The sequence below is a fragment of the Lytechinus pictus genome, chromosome 2 (genome assembly GCF_037042905.1).
Source record: "Lytechinus pictus isolate F3 Inbred chromosome 2, Lp3.0, whole genome shotgun sequence".
Classification (NCBI taxonomy): Eukaryota; Metazoa; Echinodermata; class Echinoidea; order Temnopleuroida; family Toxopneustidae; genus Lytechinus; species Lytechinus pictus.
The window spans coordinates 47453866-47473372 of record NC_087246.1 but is presented as its reverse complement, the minus strand read 5'-3'; the positions used below and the strand labels follow the sequence as shown (position 1 = coordinate 47473372).

General features: G+C 37.4%; 1 protein-coding gene across 2 annotated transcripts; it reads left to right on the top strand.

The window, feature by feature from the left end:
- The first annotated feature begins 1137 nt into the window (after positions 1–1137).
- On the top strand, positions 1138–19079 carry LOC129254133 (paired box protein Pax-5-like). 2 transcript variants are annotated; one of them, XM_054892589.2, is made up of 6 exons: positions 1138–1752; positions 7549–7714; positions 8772–9010; positions 9495–9761; positions 12462–12580; positions 18155–19079. In XM_054892589.2, exons 1-6 carry the CDS (start codon positions 1740–1742, stop codon positions 18632–18634), a joined length of 1284 nt encoding a protein of 427 aa, XP_054748564.2. In that variant the 5' UTR covers positions 1138–1739; the 3' UTR covers positions 18635–19079. The 2 variants fall into 2 exon arrangements, with proteins under 2 accessions (XP_054748564.2, XP_063951042.1); XM_064094972.1 differs by having other exon boundaries at positions 1644–1757; positions 7554–7714.
- Positions 19080–19507: the final 428 nt, after the last annotated feature.

Here is a 19507-nt window from a genome sequence, read left to right as displayed (position 1 = left end):
ATCTTTAGGCCATGGAAGCCATTTTTACGCAATCTTTGATTTTCAGGTACCCAGGAGTGCTTATGTTCACTCTTTCCTTTTATCCCCTACACCATTGAATACATGTATGCACCGAAAAAGGGTGTCTAGGGTAGAAAAAATGCCGGTTATTTAAATTTTCAGTTGATGGCGGCCATCTTAGACGCCATCTTAAAAATAACCACTTTCCCGGATCCGGATTTTGGTGGATTTTTAGTATGTTATTTTTTAAATCAAATAGTACCAAAAATCGTTGCCAAACATTTTTGTTACAAGTTTTGGGGGTCAGAATAGAGTAAAAATTGGTGTAAAATAGCGGCCATATTTTTTTTGCCAATATGAGGATTTTAACATCAAAATCAAGGTTGGCAAACAGCAAATTTGGACTCAGCGCCCTCGAATTATGCTAAAACACTTCTCAATTCAGCATTAACACGATTTGCCTAAGGCAGTCTACTTTTCTCAAATCTGGACCTGACTATCATGACATATTTAGAGAACACAAATTATTGGATGGGGAGAAAAGAAAAAGAAGCGGCAGGGAGAGTAGAAGGTTCAAATAGATATGACTTAATGTCAAATATGTTTTTGTAAGAACTTGACTAGATCCACTAATGGATCACGAATAAATACTGTATAGGCCCTAAAGCTATTTCAGTATTTTAAATGTTATTTAGTCTTTTATAATATCATCTCGTTTGAAATAGTTTGTAGTGATTTTACCAACTCATAATGATACCAATGAATAGTGATGATGATAATGATGGTGATGATGACAATGGAGGTAAAGACGTAAATTATGACAATTACGAATAGAATAATAACAATGACAATAACATAAGGTTATGCTTGATAACGATAATGTCCGCCATGATTCTCAGTAATTCAAAATGGCGCCTTAACTCCAAGAGATAATATGTCACACTTCAAACGTCAAGCGAGGTTGGAAGATGATAAGAGGTTGGAAGAAGATGATAAGAAATCATCAGATGCCCTTCATTTGCTTTCGATTATAAGACTTGTTTTGTTTAGGACCTTGTTTGTTATACATTCAAAGAACAACCTCGCTTCATTTAAAACAAGATATCGACCATCGAGGTGAGGTGCGAAGTTAGAAACAGTCGGTGAGGAGGTATAACGTCGATAGAAAGATGGCGCGTTGGTTGCCAGGAGAACCCTGGCTGCTGGTGGTGGATCACTCCGAGGGGCGGAGTCCAGGTCTAAAAGGCCACAAACGTTTCGGGGCTCTCGTGCTGACCGCCGGATTAGACACGCTTGAATTGGTCGGCCAGCGGACCGACATCTAAGTGTTTCACGCCTCAGATGACCGTTATGACGCAGGCAGCAGCGGTGGATGAAGGACACGGGTGGACTAGGAACTCATCTGGATCGAGTCATGTCAAAAGCACGGTTCTGGAACAAAGAATCGAGTGTTGAAGGGAGAATCATTTTGCTGCATGGTGCAGGGCACCGGACGACACTCTGAAGACTTCTATAACAGATCCCACACCAACATCATCCTTTTGTTGACTAAAAGCATCTCGCTTGATTGCAACATGAACAGCTATAATAAGTCAATTCAGGAGGCTGTCGCTTGGAAAAGTCATTACTGAAGATTTATGGGATACGTTTATTTTTCAAAGAAAATAGAATACCTACCTGCTTGAGATATCAGGAAACTCAGATTTGATTGGTCGCTCGCCTCAGATGCAAAGACCAAAATGACGCATAAAGGTAAGGTCCAATGTTAACATCATAATATTGCATTTTTGTTTATGTTATTTTCTGTATGTTTGCTTACAATTTATTCTAGAATAGTTGTAAAAAATAAAAAATGCAGCTTTTCGTTCAAGCATTCTATTCTCTTATAATCACCATATCAACTTGAATTATGTTTCGGTATCTTTCGGGGAACAAATAGCTCCCAAATACAGGTTAAAAACTTTAACTCTAATTTCAATATATCTTTTTGCTAAAGGAATGCACAATTATAAGTACTTATTTTAGAATAAAAAATACAGGCCTAAATAACATTTAGGGCAGTAACAAAAAGAAAGAAATTGTCTTAAGAGTTATGTACTCATGAATATTTTGAGCAATGACAGATTATGGTTTAGGTTCTGTAGATATGTAGAAGCTCACAATGACAAGACGTACGCTTTCATGAAAAAAGAATTTGAACTTGATATTTCTATGTTCAGGGTGATACATATCTACTAAAATGGTATTGGCAAAAACGCAAGTGAAATTCACCTGATTTATGAAATATTTTATTCATAGAATATATATCTTGATAATACCCTGTCTTTATAAAATCATTATCCACAGAACCCCATAATGTGGGTCTCTACCACGCTGGCGCCGCAACAGAATTGCTTCTCAAATTACTCGCTGGAATTTTAGACATGTCCTCATCCCAGTATTAGCATATATTCAATATAAGGGAGTAAAGTGGTCGAGTGAATTTTAATGGATATACACACTTATCCCTTATTGCTGACGGGGTGAATAATTAGAATTATTATCAAAGAAACATTCAACGGTACATGGTAAGTGTTCTCCTTTGTCAAATGCCATAAACCAGTTCGTAGTTGGCTCAAGGATACAAATGATCCCTAATTGTCTACAGATATTTTAAAACACGGATTAAGTTTATTTGTGCACTTATACCCTCTTCACACTGGCCACAAACACCGCTACAGTACCATCCCAAGACTGTAGCGGTGTTGCCTTCAGTGTGAATTATCGGACCCGCAATAAACTACCCCGCGGGATAACCTCGCCTCGCAATAACTCCGCAACAAACTATCGCTTGGCAAGCCATAGTAATAGCAGCGGCACAGCCCAGTGCTGGTGATTGTCGCGGTGTTCCTCCCAGGTGTGAAAGCACACCGCCACAACACCGGGCTAAACCACTTGTGATATGTCTACTATAATGTGGGGGCGTCGTGGTCTAGTGGTTATCACTCTCATCTTTCAATTTGAAGGACGTGGGTTCGATTCACCGCCCTCAAGTATGTCCGGTGTATCAGAGTCGGGTCACTCATGGGGTCACAAGCCTACACGTGTTTTGTTACGGAGGTAATAAAAATTACTTGCTGCAGTGTAAATGGTTACATGAATCCCGGGACTGTGCCGGGATAACTTTTCTACTGTGAATGCATTTATGGCGGGTTTATAGCGGTGTTGCCGTCCCAATGACAGCACCGGGATAAGTTTGAAAACCAGTGTGAGAGGGGTATTCGATCAGGAAATCTAAAAGTAACAAATTGTACATCATGGATAGCTTTTGATTCCCTTGTGGAAAGTCATTCCTCTACTCTATCATGGCATGCACCATAAATGAAAACGGACTGCCCCAGGGCATTCACTTTTCAGCTACGATCACCTAGAGACGAGCTATTGTTTTCATCAGCTTTTTATAACAATTGCGGCTCGAAATTTGAAACCCATTTGTGGGTGTTGCTATGCCAGCAAAAACTCTCTATATAAATTACATGTCAGTGGGTTCTACATTCCAATGCAAATGATGATGATCTTTATTAGCACATGATCAGGTTGTACCGAGGCATTAAAAAACCGTTCCGCCAGGTTTTTTTTTTTATCTCAAATTGGTTTCAATAACAGAAATAAACGAATGAGACGTAACAAATAAACAGTGGACAATTACAGTAAATAAATCAATCGGTCAATAAGGAAAATCACAGGTGCATTATATGTCAAGGGGATAGACTTTTTTTATTTTTTTTTACTCAATCCAAAGTGAATTGTGTGATGTACCAGGTAGATAGTTACAGCAAAGAAGTTTGCATCTCACATTGACATGGTTCCGTATAATTAACTTCATGCCGTTGCTCTCGTGTTGTCACAAACGTTGTAGCATTTCATTCCATTTCAGTGTTTGATGTAACTTTGTCTTGATATATTCTATGCACAATATGTTTCCTCAAGTTGAATTACTCGTTGTGAATACACCAGGAAACAAAAAAAAACGCACTTTTGATGGGAACGCATTCAACGTGATTGATAATCGTATTAAAAATAGCTAGGAGGTTGCCATTTGCTATAGGGGTAAGCAACCCCCCCCCCCGAATCCGCGGTTCAACTATACCCCACAACATGCACAAGCAAAAACATTCTCCCTCCTTATTCGTTATTCGACTAAAATTGCCGCACAGGACATGTCAATATGTTCTAAGGTATTCAGGGGGCTCGAAAACGAAGAGGGGCCGAGGGGGTTTTGAACAGCCCCCCGTCCACTTTTTTTCAGTAAACGTATACGAAAGCGTAGAAATTATCATCTTGTTGTGATATAACTGTCTAGTCTCTCCCCACTTTCAAAACATTCAAATCAACCCATGTGTCCTGCTGTAAGCAAAATTCTGCTTTTGGTTTAGTCTAAAGGCAAAGAGATAGAAACGAAAATCATTCAACTACTCTATGTTTTCTATCCACGAGTTTAAAGGGCATCAGACGTGTTAGAAACACACAATTAACTATATGGAGATGCCAAAAGAAAAAGGGTTTGGTCTTTAATTCATGTTAATTCCTATGTCTATACTCGTCTATACGTAAGCTGTTTTGTGAATATGCAGTAATATACAATAATTTTAACTGTTAATGCAGTGATATTCGCATTTTGATTATCATTATTCCTGTAATATATACACATATCTCTTAATATTTTGCTTACTTGAAATTGAAGTAAGATTGTCAAAAAAATTGAAAGATCTGTTCACTTCTCTAAATTTTCCTGACTAAAAAAAATCCTGACTTCAAGTCAAATATGTTGGTAGAAATAAGAACTCGTCATTACTCAATTATGAAGCAGCTGACAAACAAAAAGCCGGTTGATAAGCAAAGGGCTCTAGTTATTCTTCTTAATATACAAATCCAGCTGAGGTGCAATTCAGAACTCATTAAAAATCAAATAAGTAATTTCAAGACAAATATACAAATCTAGCTGAGGTGCAATTCAGAACTCATTAAAAATCAAATAAGTAATTTCAAGACAAATATTTATTTCTAGATATAATATTTTGTCCGTGACTTTTTCTCATAACCCTCCTTATTCATTGTCAAAGCTTTAGGCAGTATATTGAGCATTTAATCAGTATTGAAATTGCTAATTTTATTCGGCTTTAACCAATGCTAATTTTAAGTGGGTTTGACTTTGAGATAAAACTACCTCAATGGTAATTGTGTTGTGAGACCATCTTGTTATGATTATGGTAATCATGTTTTTCTCGTTAGATATTTACCATCAGCGTAATTCCAAGAAGACAAGGAATATCAAACTACAAGGTCCTCAATTAAATTCTGAAATTTACAAAAGCACTCGACTTTAAAAAGGATTACAATGACTAATGCGCTGTAATATTCGTTAAGGAGTTTGTTTTGCAGAGATGTATTCCCCCCTATTAATAGTCCGAATCTACTGATGATAAGTTTACCTCATATACATGATTGTTGTAAGTGATGTTTGCAAAGGTTACTTTGGCACTGCAAAGCTATCCTGCTTTATCCACTTGCTTGTAGTATTGTTTCAAGTGTTTATCATTGAGAAAGTTCCGCGTGAAACCCACGTTTAGCAAGTGTATACAGACATACGTATGACGAACTATTTCCTCATTTTATTACTTGTTATCAAGTGTTGACCTTTGCAAACACCAAAAAATATAGAAATCGAATTATTTACATCAAGCAAGAAATAATTTTGTGTTAACAAAAAGTAATTCTAGACATTGAGATAACAATTTAAATGAAAAAGCGGCTTGTCATGTCGGCACACACTGGCCAAAACGTCTAGGTGTAAGTGCCCCTTGTAAGCTCTCCAATAGGTCCCTGATACACATGCGTCGGATTTGAGGCCGCCTTCGCGCCTGAAAATTTTGGCGTTGATACACAAACGCCGATAGTGGACTGGAGGCCCCTCGAGATAAAGCCGGCCTCACGTCGCCATTTTCCATTTCTAGTTCAGTGGTCAAGTCGTCCTGAGTCCACTTGGAGGTGATAAACATACCAATAAGCCAGTTCGTAGTTCCTTTCTGCGCATGATCAGAATATTCTGTGCATGATAAGAAGAAGGTCATTGGTACTAAAATGACATGGTGGTTTAATATCTAATGAGATAAGCACCATCTTTGATGTCTTGATTATTCATATATTCTTATGAATTGTCTTTTTCATTATATCCACAAAAACAACAATACGTCAACTAGCGACTGTTATTTCACAGTTGGCCAAGTACATTGTTATAACAACATGCTAGTGCATTCAAAGCAGAAATGTAACAAATGCCTTCATGAAGTGTTCATTGGTGTGTTATTCTAGTCACCAGGGGCCCGTTTCATTAAGCTGTTCATAAGTAAAGAGCGACTTTAAGTGCGACTGGTGAACCTTTTTTACGCGCTAAACCATCGCCAATGATACCATTTGCTACAAGAAAGGACCAACAGTCGTTCTTAAAGTCGCTCTTAACTTACGAACAGCTTTATGAAACCACACACCTGGTCTAATCAATTCCTTCATCTTGCCATGTAAGGCATGCTTATATAATATCTTGCTTAAAAATCATACTGAAAGAAATAAAAGTTCATTTGACCAAACTGCCCATGAAGTAACTACTAACTGGTCTATTGCAGATCTGGAGCCAGCATGAAGGCACAATTCAAACTATATCCTCAGGTGGACTCAGTCCGGCAATAAAAAATGGAGATGATATACAAAAGTCGAGCCGCCTCCGACTTTCAGTCCATCTTAATGTCATGTATGTGTAGGGATGTCAGTGACCAGTAGCAAAGTTTTTTGTTATGCTGATGGTTGAAAGATTTATAATATTAGGTAATAGTAGCAGTAATTGTTTCAATTTCATGATTTTTTTTTCTTCATTTGCACAGCCTCATCGTAAAACGGGTCAGCACTAGTAGCTGTATCGCGCTTTTATAGTGAACAATTAAAACGAAAAAACCCTTTGGTGGCTTAAAATTATAATGTGTTTTAAATAGGTTTCTCAAACAGTTGACAACTAACTTTATGTATTTTGGGGTATTTAGTTGAAAAATATTATGTACAAGCTTGTGGTCAAGTACCTGTCATTTGCATGGTAGGAATAACTTATACTAGCATACTACTTGAGTGTCTTGGGAGTCTGCCCGACAACCTAAACAACAGAGGGTCGACGCCTGACCCATGTGGGACACCAGTGGGCAGATCGAGTACATTTGCGACTGTCTCGAGACTGTTACCTTTCTCATCACAACGTCTTCTCCGTGAGCGACACCATGGATAGAATTTAATACATTCGAGAGCCTGGCCGTCGATCTTGAAATTATTTTGAAATGTTTTGACAAATCATGAATGATGTATCGTAACAATGACACTGATCATCATGGAGAAGCTAGCAAGGGAGTCTTCTGACTATTCATGGACATCAGTATATCATTTTTGTGTATACACGTATGTTTTCCACATCGTAGATGAATAAGAAATATTAATCACTTATCTCCAATCTTTCTTTCAATTTTCCAGGCCAGGGTGGTATCAATCAACTTGGGGGCGTGTTTGCCAATGGTAGACCCCTCCCCATCCACATACGTCACCGCATTTTGGAACTGGCTCATCTTGGACTCCGCCCATGTGATATCTCGAGACAGCTACTCGTATCCCATGGTTGCGTCAGTAAGATACTGAGCAGGTGAGAGACTCTTCGCTTGGTATCAATGAGATGGAAGTATCAGTGGTGATGCCAGAGAGAGGGAGGGAGAGTGGGGCGGTGAGGGAGGGGGGGGGGGACGTATGGTCTAAAGAAGGCGTTATGTTTTTTTACATCGAATAATAGAGGTATTTAGTCAAACGATTTCAAACTCTTTTTTGAATGCTCTAGTTTTTTCCCTTCATTTTGGTTACCAATTCCCTTTTCTCTAATTTCTAAAACTACACGTCTCTTTCTCTCTCTCTCTTTAACTATATATACTTGTATTTTTTAAAACAAAATCACAGGTGCCACTTGCCCCTGTGGAGGAGTTCTAATCAGAACGATCAAGGCACATTTTGTTTCCTTGTATGTTATTTTTACAGTATTAATTCTTATCCAGCTACATTGAAATTGGGCCGATGAGAAAATACAACTGGGAAAGCAATGACATTAATTGCAGTGCGCAAGCTTTTGTATGAAAGCTGGTAAAAGACGACAAGCATACAATGTAACCCCTCATTAATTTATTTTACACGTTTGTTATTACTCTAGATCACAGAAAATTTGACAAATTCACGATGATTATATTTTCATTTCATGGATGATATTGCATTGTTTTAATTCGTGCGAGCTCGACAAAATGAAACTGTTTACTCCTGTCCCATCACAATTCAAATCCAATGCTTTGTTGCATAGAATGATACATGTATTGAAAACAATTCAATCAATTTCAAAGCCACCTGTATATCCCTAACAACTGTTTTGAATTAAATAGAAAAACAATATCTGCTAAAATTTTGACCCTGAAGTATCAGTATTATTACATGCTGGAGAAGTGGATTTTTTTAATGTGCCTGACAATGACTTGCAAGATTGAAATCATCAATATTTGATACAGGTTTTGTCTTCCATTTATGAACCATCAAGCTTGATAAGCATTACAAGCATCATAACAGTTTTGTGAAACGAATTAATTAATACAATTTGTTCAAACATGATTATTTTCTACAAGTTTATCAAAGTTTTGTATATGCTTGATTTGGTGTGTTTTCATCAGGTTTGCTGAAACGGGCTCAATCTTACCGGGAGCCATTGGCGGGAGCAAACCCCGTGTGTCCACTCCCGCTGTGGTGACACGCATCGCACAGTACAAGCAGGAGAACTCCTCCATGTTTGCCTGGGAGATCCGGGAGCGATTGCTCCTGGATGGAATATGCAGCAAGGAGACACTGCCCAGTGTGAGCTCCATCAACAGGATCCTCCGAAACTGCTCCTCCGAACCCGAAGACAGAAAAGGTGAGAGAAGTGACGTCATCAAAATCTTGTTTCTTCTCCTCTTCATTTAAAATTTACCTGAATAATCAGTCTCTAACGGTAATTTGTTCTAGAGTATTGTCGACATAACAATGTCATCGTTCCTCTGCAAACCAAAATAGATAGGCATAATTCAAGTTTTGAGTGGGACAGAGTAATCACAATTTGTCATCACAAATCCTGTACTAGTAAATGAATTAAGTAGAATTTCTTGGAATGAAGCTCAGAAATGAGACACGGCATGCTTTTAACAATAAATTACAAAAGAATGCGAAAAAATATAGCTCATTCAATTCGAATTGTCATGAAGAAGTACAAATATATTTCAATATATATATACTGTATTGGGAAAGACGAAAGCATGCCAAGGTTGAAACTGCAATTGACACAAACCACATGTCTTTGACTAAAGAAGAACCACATCAGACATTTAATATCCTAATCAACTCTTTCTTTTGCCTGGCAGAGAATTTGAACGAAGATCCATTGCTTCACACCAAAGATTCGGACTGCCTTCACCTACCAAGCAGTCTGTCTCCCACATCACCGAGACGGTTTCCCGATGACAGGAGGTCCCTGTCGACGTCACCGACCGACGTCTCGTCCATGACGCCTTCATCGCGACGATCGTCCTTTGCCGTCGACGACATTTTAGGGCTTCGAGACTCCCAGCCGACAAAGAGATCAAGAATTGAAATCGTCAGGAACGAAAAGGGTAGTCCTGACGAACCAGGTGAGGAAATGGCTTCAGAGAGTGATTCAGTTTCTTTTTTGGGGGGAGGGGGGGGGGATACATATGGTTTGTTACCACACAGTACCAGAATGCAGAGGGTCATTTCGTAAATGCTTTTGCCGAAATGTTTTCTTTTTAATTCCCACCTCATCAACTGCCCCTCCCCCCAAAAAAAATACATTACCTTAATAAAACATTTGTGAAAAAAAGATCGACTGTGTTTCATTTATTTTCATCAATTTATTAGCACCCCATGAATCATATTGTGGCGTTCTATATTTACCGTGCCACATATAATATTGTTTGGAAAATGTAGAGTTCTTTATAAAAAAAAACTGTCACCACTAACAAACCAACAAAAGGGGAACATACTTTATCCAATCCATTTTATTTTATGGCATTTGTTGACTTATGATTGTGTATATCATTTTCAGTTTTTGCTAAATCATTTGCAGCTATTGATTTTTGATTATGATGACAAGATACAAGTAGGATTTGGATATTTTCAATATCTTTGGGTGGCCTTGTTTGAAAATACTTCTTTGCTTTCTCACTTTGAAAGGCTGTAAAACATTCCATCATCAGGGGATAATGTACACTTATCAACACGATCCATAATCATATTATTAAGTCGGTAGATGAAAGTCCAAATGGGTAATTGCATTTTGATAGAACTGCACACGTGTTTGTGTACATGAATCGAACATAATCGATAAAGCGTTAGCCTGCCAACAAATAAATATGGCACATTCAAAATGAGATCGTCGATTCAAAGGCAACATTTTGCCCACCGCTTGGACATAATCCTCCCCGGGTCCGAACTCGGGATCCATTATGAAATCATCACCTTTTGCCGAGCAATGGGTTGCAATCAACAAACATTGACCGATGATGTCGATACTTCATAAAGATACCGCTAATTAAGGCCTAAATCTGCCAAAATCCAATATTTCACCAGACACTATCCCGCAGGGCAACCGTCTGTGTAATTCGAACATACTATACTATACTTACAATCGATACGACATGATTATAGGTCACTTTGAAACGATTAGAAGGACCAATAGCTTGTATTTATGAAAGAGGCGGATTATGAATCGACTTGTGATATAGTGATGCATCATAGCATGCTATGTAAAATTCCGCATTTACCTTATACTTTTAAAGAAAAAAAATAAGTCCATCATCAGGACCATATATTGAATTATATTTTAAAGTTCTATAGAAATAATAAAAACTCTTGAAAACGAGATTTTCTGGCTCGTTCGCTACGACCACTCGCGTATAAATGAAATGCCTGAAAAGTCTAACATCACAGGCCCACTTCCTATTTGTGAGCCCTGTCTCCTTTATCGTGAAACTGAATGAACTGGTTCTGAATGCATTCTCAAACAGGTTAATTATTCACTTTTGTCTAATTTGTCTGTAGTCTCCCGCCTCATTCAGTCCATGACAGGCAAATTTCCTTGTAACATACTTTTCAAGCAAGCAGAATCCCTCGCCCCCACGTCAAGTCTAGAACCATGCCCAAATTTATTGACAAAACAAGTTCTCCAAGACCTCTTCATTGAATGCTTTGGTCTAGCATGCATTTCATGAGGAAATAAAATTATTATTTGTAAAAAAATATTTTAAAAATCGTCGTAAGAATAATCTCTGGCTTAGTCAGCCCGGATAATTTATTATGATGTATTATACTTCATTTAGGAGTGCCATTGTCTCTTTCAAAAGTCAACATCTATCGCATCTATCATTAAGGTATTATGATGGAGAGCATTGCTTATCCAAATGAGATGGGGAATATCGATATTGAAGAAGCCTGTAAAATCATGTAATCGAAAGGGAAAACTCAATTAGGCAAAGAACGAAATCGTTAGAAATAATCTTCGGAAGTCGTTACGACTTATTCAATGACTTTATACTGTAAATGGGATTGAGGTGCATTAAAAGTCCCATTAAACCCTGGGTGTAATTGTGCCCGTTGTTTATTTGCATGAATAAATGTTTCGTTGCGCCAATGCCGCGTGATATCTGGCGATCGATCGCAATCAATCGGTTAAAAGGCCTTCCATGACGGCACTCACTTTGTGTTGTATCGATTGCAGGCAAAATTAGTATCTGCGTAATATTTACCTTTTTTCGTTTGGCAAGCCGACAAAGGAAAATTTAAAAAAGCTATATCCATTTTCGTATTTATGAGTTGTCTATATTCCCCTCCAAATCGAGAAACCGACATATCATTCCTGTAGAGTCGTCAGGAAATGAATTCGATTTTACGAGATTAGCGTATATGGAAGGCGGGGAAATGGGTTGGCGGTCTTACATTTGTTGTTGTCGATGTTGTACTTATTAGAGGTAATTACTTCTGTGACGGCGTGCATACAAACCGTCACAGTGGACGGTCACATATCGACCCTATGCCACAGAAAAATGAAACGCTTTATGACGGCATTTCATAGCGAAGAATGGATCTAACAAACCGATTTTCTTCGAGGTCGTTTTTTTCCTTCACTGGGCGAACATCTATAGCCTATTATCTCCTTATCATATCGGTTTGTAATCGCTGCTTTGGATAACATCATCATTGGCAGGATTCCGAACAGAAGAAGTTTTGTTTCGATGTCCTTGAAAATTAATCCAAGTCGATACGCTTTTATAATCCTTTCATTTGTTCTTTCATCGTAATTTTTTATTCCTCAGATCAAAAGAAGGCCCGACGGGAGTCGGGGGATGTTGGAGAATCCGATGTTAAGAAATCTGTAAAGCGCCATCCATCAGACATTGCTCTTCCCCAAGCAGAAAAATGGCTCGACAATAAGGTAATACATCACAAAAGGGGCAGCTTTTATATAATCCCATTCTGGAACTTCTTCTTTTTTGTATTGAGACGTTTTTATTTGATAATAACTTCAATTCTTGACATATACAAAATGAAATACATATAAAAAATGAAATATCATCTCTTTACAAACAGATACACTTAACACTATAATTTTTCTGTTCTTTCTTTTTGGAAGCACTTACATAAAATATCAAGTATTCTCCACTTTTTCTTTCACCAGCTACTTATTCTTTATACTATTTTTGGCTGAATAGTTTCAACGCAATACCTACTGCTATACTTGACAGTCAGTTATAGTTTTTCCTCCACGTAGTACCGTAATACTCTCAGCATAATGCAGTACATCATTTAATTCACCCCAGTGCCTTATCAATTTAGGGATTAACATGAGTTTAAGGCATCACGAAATTTGTCTTCCTCTTTAAAGCACCGCATTTGAGAGCTATTGAAAATAAACATCACTCTAATTTATCCCAAACATGAAACTCTGATATAGAAGAGATTATATCGATTTTGTTGTATTTTGTTCAGCTAAATGATAATGGTTTTAAATTTTGCCCGTAAATGATTTCGTCCTCGCCATCTCTCTCCCCCGAGAGACCTCAGGTGGTTATTAATAGATTAACTCTGTATGTGCAAAGCTTATGATTACTTTTGATCACATGAACTACCATTACATGAATTCAAGAAAAGTCGATAGTCATATTAACGAATTGCGATGATTATCTTATTATCGCTTCGTCAAAAAAGTGTGCCTTTAAAACACCAAGGACAGCCTTAACATGGGTCAAAAGAAGAACATAATTGGGCAATATGGCCCAACTGAGAAAAAGGATAGTTTATAATTTAACACTTTTCAGGGGATTCATTGATCTCGAATTGTGTGGTCTTTTTTTTACCGGGCTGCAAAAATCAAACATAAGCAGTTAATAGCTCTTCAAATCATTTCGTGACTTTATCATAGTGGAGAGGACTAGTGAGGACAAGGTTATCTATAATTTGTCAAGTTAAGACACTTTAAAAAACTTATTTAATATATTTTTTTCAATCATAAAGTATCTAGGACATCTTTCAGTTGTAATTAGGGATGAATAGGTAATTCGATTTGTACGTGTCATATTGATCTTGTTTTTATCTTATGACATTATAAATGATTTTTATCCTGTTAATCATGAAAGTAAATCTCTAAATGTAGTTTAGCAACTTCCAGAAAAATATGAAAGTCTTTAAGAAATCAATCGTTCAAGAAACCATGTTTTGCGATGAAAAAGTCGGCCCTACATCTTTCAAACTTTGATAATGTTGATAAAATTATTCTTTAAAAAAGATCAGGGAAATTAATTGAAATATGTTTTGTACGTTGCAAGTGTCATTGGAGATGATTTCTTCAGCAAGTAAACAAGGTATGATTCGGCAATACGACCATCAAAGATATGGATTTGGGTATTAATTCGCTGAGCTGGCGATACATTTCGCGGTTTTAAGAAAGACTGTTATTTTTGTCCAAGTATAGAAGAGTGGTTACACCGCAAAATGACTAATCAAATTAAGCAACGATCACGTTAGAATTCTTGGAATCACGAGCGAAAATGAAAACAAGTTATTCTAAAAATAATTTTAGAAGCTCTGTGCGGTAAATATATGATACATCTGAGAAATGGGAGTAATGTCAAAAAATGGAATGGAGGCCTATACGATCGAATTTCTTCTTTTTTCGAAAGTGTTGGATTATTGGATGACATTGCAGCTAAAACCGCTGTATGGTGTAAGAGGAATTTAAAAAAAGGAAAATAAAATTATTATTAGAAACGCAAAAAAAAATGCAGTTCGTTCACAGAACAAGACAATGTATTTTTTATAAACACTCCAAGACGCCCTCCCCCGACACACACATTCACACAACTCAACATTTTTTTTTCAACATGTAAGCCTTCACACACCCACACGCACGCACGGACTCACACATAATATTTCAATATAATATATGAACTATTCAACAAGGTTGAGGTGATGTTAAAGCTTAAGTCACTTGCATACATCTACACACACTCCCTCGCCACAAACACACACACACCCTTACACACCCACACACATCCTCACTCTCCAAACCCTTTGCAATGATATTCTGTGTGTCATTCAAAATATATAAACAAAGTGACAATTCAAGTAGTTTTAAATCTTTAATTGCATACACCAGCTGCTCACCGTCCAATACTCTAACACCCGCCCTATCACACACAAGACCACGCGCACACTCACATCTATTCCTTTCATTTAATTTATTCATTTTCCGTTTCCAACAGAATAATATACATTCATCACAAACAAATCATTAAAAAATTCGAAATATATATTGAAAAAAAATATTGTAGTAAATAAAATAAATTATACGTTTAAATAATAATACAATTAAATATGGGAAAGGGAATGGTAAAAAAGTCGAGTGCATGCCAATCATACATTAAATAAGAAATGAGATCTAGACCAACTATTGTCTACTATATTTCAAACAAGCGCCCACTTATTTACACCTTCAACATGTCGAGTAAATTATACGTTATGTTTTGTCAAAGCGGGGAATATGATTATGAACGCAAATAAGCCTATTAAAGGCGAAAATATTGGTAAACATCACCAATATTTACCAAAAGCACATGAAATTCAAACAATATATTTTTCGATATTTAACAAAATCAACCTATACATTTCTTTATTCCCAATTAGCTTGATTGAGTTGCTTAAAGAGTGAGATACACATCTCCATTTCCATTTATTAGTAATGTCACATTTCACAATATAATATATGACATGTCTTTCATGACAAGATTCAATCAGAAAGATCATTAATGGGTTTCAAGGCTTTCCCATCTCTTTAAAAAGAGATTTAATTGATTTTTTCAAACTTTCGTATCATAAGTTGATATCAATGACTGGAGTGTTCGTGACATGGATTAAGAAATACCTCTTCGTGTTCTTGAGTTTTAAAGTGGGGTGTTATTTGATGACCACTCCATCTTTGCCTTGTCCACTTCACTAAAAAAAGGACACGCCACTCAGGATTTGAAATGAGCAGGATGATTATACTGTCATGAAACACACAAGTACTATTTTAGTCTATCTCTTCTAAATCTAATAAACATTGCGAATTAATCAGAGTACATACATACATACGTACATATGTGAATGTATTTATATTTTATTTGTTCTCTTTATCTAATATGCCATTACCTTGGGTAAGTTATCGACATCTTCGCTATCAAAGCAGCCGCTAACAATTTGAGGGACAATAACTGTGTGAAACCATGCGCACCCAGCCGTTCGTCAAATCTTCTGGATAAAAGATGCCCAAATCAATAAGGAATCGTCCTACTTAAGAACTATTCTCCAACTCTATACTGCTATCAAGGCTGCTTGGATAATTGCATAAACGGGTTGTCGTCATCTATTTTCAATTTGTAGAAAAAGAATAAGGTTACTTGATGAAGAAACAAGTCCAAAGGATTGGCGATACTGGGATAGAACCGCACTAGCAGCGAAAATCTGCCCACGTAAACGTAATTGTTTACCAGCAACCTTTTCTTGTTATTAAAGAGTTTTTCCCCCTTTATTTTGGCACATTGATTAAAAAGACTTACAAAAAAGAAAATCGTCTTTGTTAAATGGACTTTTTACTAATTTTAAATGCAATAAATGCACATTATGGTATTACGTTCGTAATGAGGAAAATAATTATCTTTCGAAGAACGGCAAGCAGCTCGGGGTTTTAGCTGCACCCCGGTACGCTATCGTTCCCTACGAAATTGTCTTCCATGCGTCAGATAAATCCAAAACAAAGTTTGATCAGTCAAAGACTACGCCTCATAAATATTACTGTACATAAAATCTAATTTATTTGTAACGCCTCTGGCAAATCGTCAGCTCAATCTCACGGTTGCGGATTTAATTCCCAGTATGTATTCTTTTTTTTTTAAATAACAAATTCTCCTCCCATTTTAATTGAGGCAAGGCTTAGAAAAGAATAAAAGCACAAGACATAATTATATCCTAATTGAAAAAAGTTTGAAGGAAAAGGTTCGCAATCTGGATCTTTTTCCCTAAACACGCCAACGTTTTGCTCTGTTTTGAAAGAGACGATGGGACATGACCACAAACAATCGTCCTCCAACGGATGATCGATACGCAACAATTACCCAATCGATACCATTGGTCCTCTCGATAGTACTTCAGTCACGCCATTCGATCGAGTTGTCATTCTTCCCATTACACCTGCACGCCTATTAGGGCGATACCAGGTGTTTACGATTGGTGTAATCGAGAACCAATAGTCTTTTCAAACAATCGTTTGTCGCATTCCCCTGCATCGCCGCACCCTGTATATGTCATACATAATACTTGTTGAGTAAAAAAATAATACAGACTCATAATCAGAATCAGAATTAGTCATATTTACATACAGAATAACAGCTGGATTAAGGAAGAAAGACGTGGGTACAGTTGTATTTGTAAACCCACTGAATGTCTGATCCTGCTTGGAAACTTGCGCTGTTTGTATTTGGCACAGATAAATCGATACATGAAACAAACGATGTGAATAATTGCGAGAGGGTTCTATGATTCAATGAGCAATTTTCCGTCGCTCAAATTCTCCTTTTGTTGGATTGCAGATCGACGAGAGAACGTCTGTTTTAATGAGACAAAGTGAAAAGTGGTCTCTCTTAAAAAACTTTCAAAATTGATTTTTTTTCCCTTTACGATACGATACACAAATAAATCCCACCGTGCTGGAAGAATCCACATATTCATGTCTTTCCGTGCTTTAAACTGTCACACAACGACTTTGTGACATCACTGTTTGCAGAATGATATCGAAAGTGCCAAAGATGTCCTTACCGCACATTCTTTATTGATTTTGCTTTATGACTTCATCTTATGTTGAATTTTCTAGTAGCCTGACTGGGCTACTTAACAGGTTCTTGCGTTGTATTTCTATTTTCAACAATACTAACAGTTCTCTCATATAGATACTGCAAATATTGTGAATTGATCACATTCTTATAAAACAAATTGCAATTGATAAGCCGAAGGGATCATCTATCAACCCCCTCTATGGTCCATGTTAAACTGTTTCATCACTGCTCTGTCTACAGGCTCACGAGCTAGAAGTCCACTCCGGGACCCCGTTGCATAAATGTTTATATTAATGTAACTCTGCCATCCAATGGTAACTACCATGGTAACGATGCTAAATAGCCAATCAAAATCGAGGATTCCTTGATAGTAACCATTGGATGGCAAAGTTACCAGCATAATGGTAACTTTTGTGCAAAAAAATTGTCCGCATTGTGCTACACTCGACAAGGTGCAGTAAACAGCAATGGGGATAGGCCTATATGCTTAAGTGCCGTTGTGTCTGCTCAGCTATACTAATTTATGATGTATAGCAGCAGATGGATACATTCTTTTCATCCTATTTATTGTTAATCTTATAGAATGTGTATTCTCATTCTTTACCATTAAGAAAGTGCTTGCTTTTTCATTATTTCATTCACAGGCACTGAAATTATTACAGCAGCATTCTGGAGCCGACGGGTCTAAAGCAGTGGTCGAATTACCTCCTTCGACGACATTTCTTCCAGCCCGACATCCATCCATTCCCCCTCATCATCCACTGGCACGATGGGCGTTACCATTCCTTACCCTCCGAGGAGGGCAACAATTCCCACAGCACCAAAGACCGGCCCTACCGTTTCACCCCTCTTCCATACCCCACCACCCCTATCACCATCCCCAACCCACGATACACCCTCCGCACATCATACCTCACCAATCTATCGTGCCTCATCCCGGCATTCCGCATCCTGCCATGGTGCACCCGAGATTCGCTCTTCCGATCATGGATCCAGACGAACGTGATGTTCCCGCGGGAAAAAGGAGCGCTCTCAAACCCGCCATTATCGGGAACGACATCAGGCCCCGCATCATGCCGTTCTGTATTCCCACCGCTGTTCCAAGTAAACTGATATCATCATAATGAAATGCATGCTTTCCAGCATCTATGACTATCATGATACCTGATTTTGAGACTATTGTGCCTTTTGATCAATCAAAGTTGTACATAATGATGACAATGCTGATTTTTTATTCCAAAGCGAATTGACAATCGTATCTTAGTAATGAGATTCATCTACATTTTGTTTTCAGTCACGCTAACGAAGAAAGCCTATGAAACTTCTCAAGATTCTCCCCTCCTCATAAACCTTTACAATAATGTAATATGATATATCTGATAACCACAACTATTAGGTATCTGAAACAATAATGGTTGAAGTTTGTTTGTCATTGAATCAATTTCATCAGCAATAGTGTAAATATTAAATGTTCAACACACATTTTCCAATATGTTGTGCTCTACAGAAGTCGAAGAATTGCAAAAGTCATAATATTATGACTTACGGGAGAATGCGGACATTTTTTTTGGAATAAAGATTTCTTAATTTTTTCTCAAAATAGACAAGATTGGTTGTGGATTGTGTTATTTTATCTCTATAGCCACAAGACAAGCGCTTAAATCATGTTCGCCTCTAAACTGCATATCCTACATGTCTACCATAATTGTGATTCTGTTATTGTGGTTGTCGTGACCAGTTCTAATTGGAAGTTTCATTTTTTATTGAAATCTGGATTCAATGCCTTTTAGTCTTGAAAGTCTCTATTTAACCAATCTATCTACATGTTTACTATCAGCTGAAGATATGAACACATTTTAGTCGCCGGAAGTGATTATACCGTAGTAATCACTCGTATGAGGGAGGAAGCGCGTATATAGGCCTACCTAAATAGCCTATAGGTGAATATGAGCTCATCGATTCTCATCAAAGTTTTTTTTTTCAAAATAAACGCAATT

Bases quoted from the DNA above. Each gene is read 5' to 3' on its own strand.
- LOC129254133 (XM_054892589.2), top strand. The intron at 7,715-8,771 runs GTGAGAGACTCT...TGTTTTCATCAG, and splicing joins GTCAGTAAGATACTGAGCAG to GTTTGCTGAAACGGGCTCAA. The intron at 9,762-12,461 runs GTGAGGAAATGG...TTTATTCCTCAG, and splicing joins GGGTAGTCCTGACGAACCAG to ATCAAAAGAAGGCCCGACGG.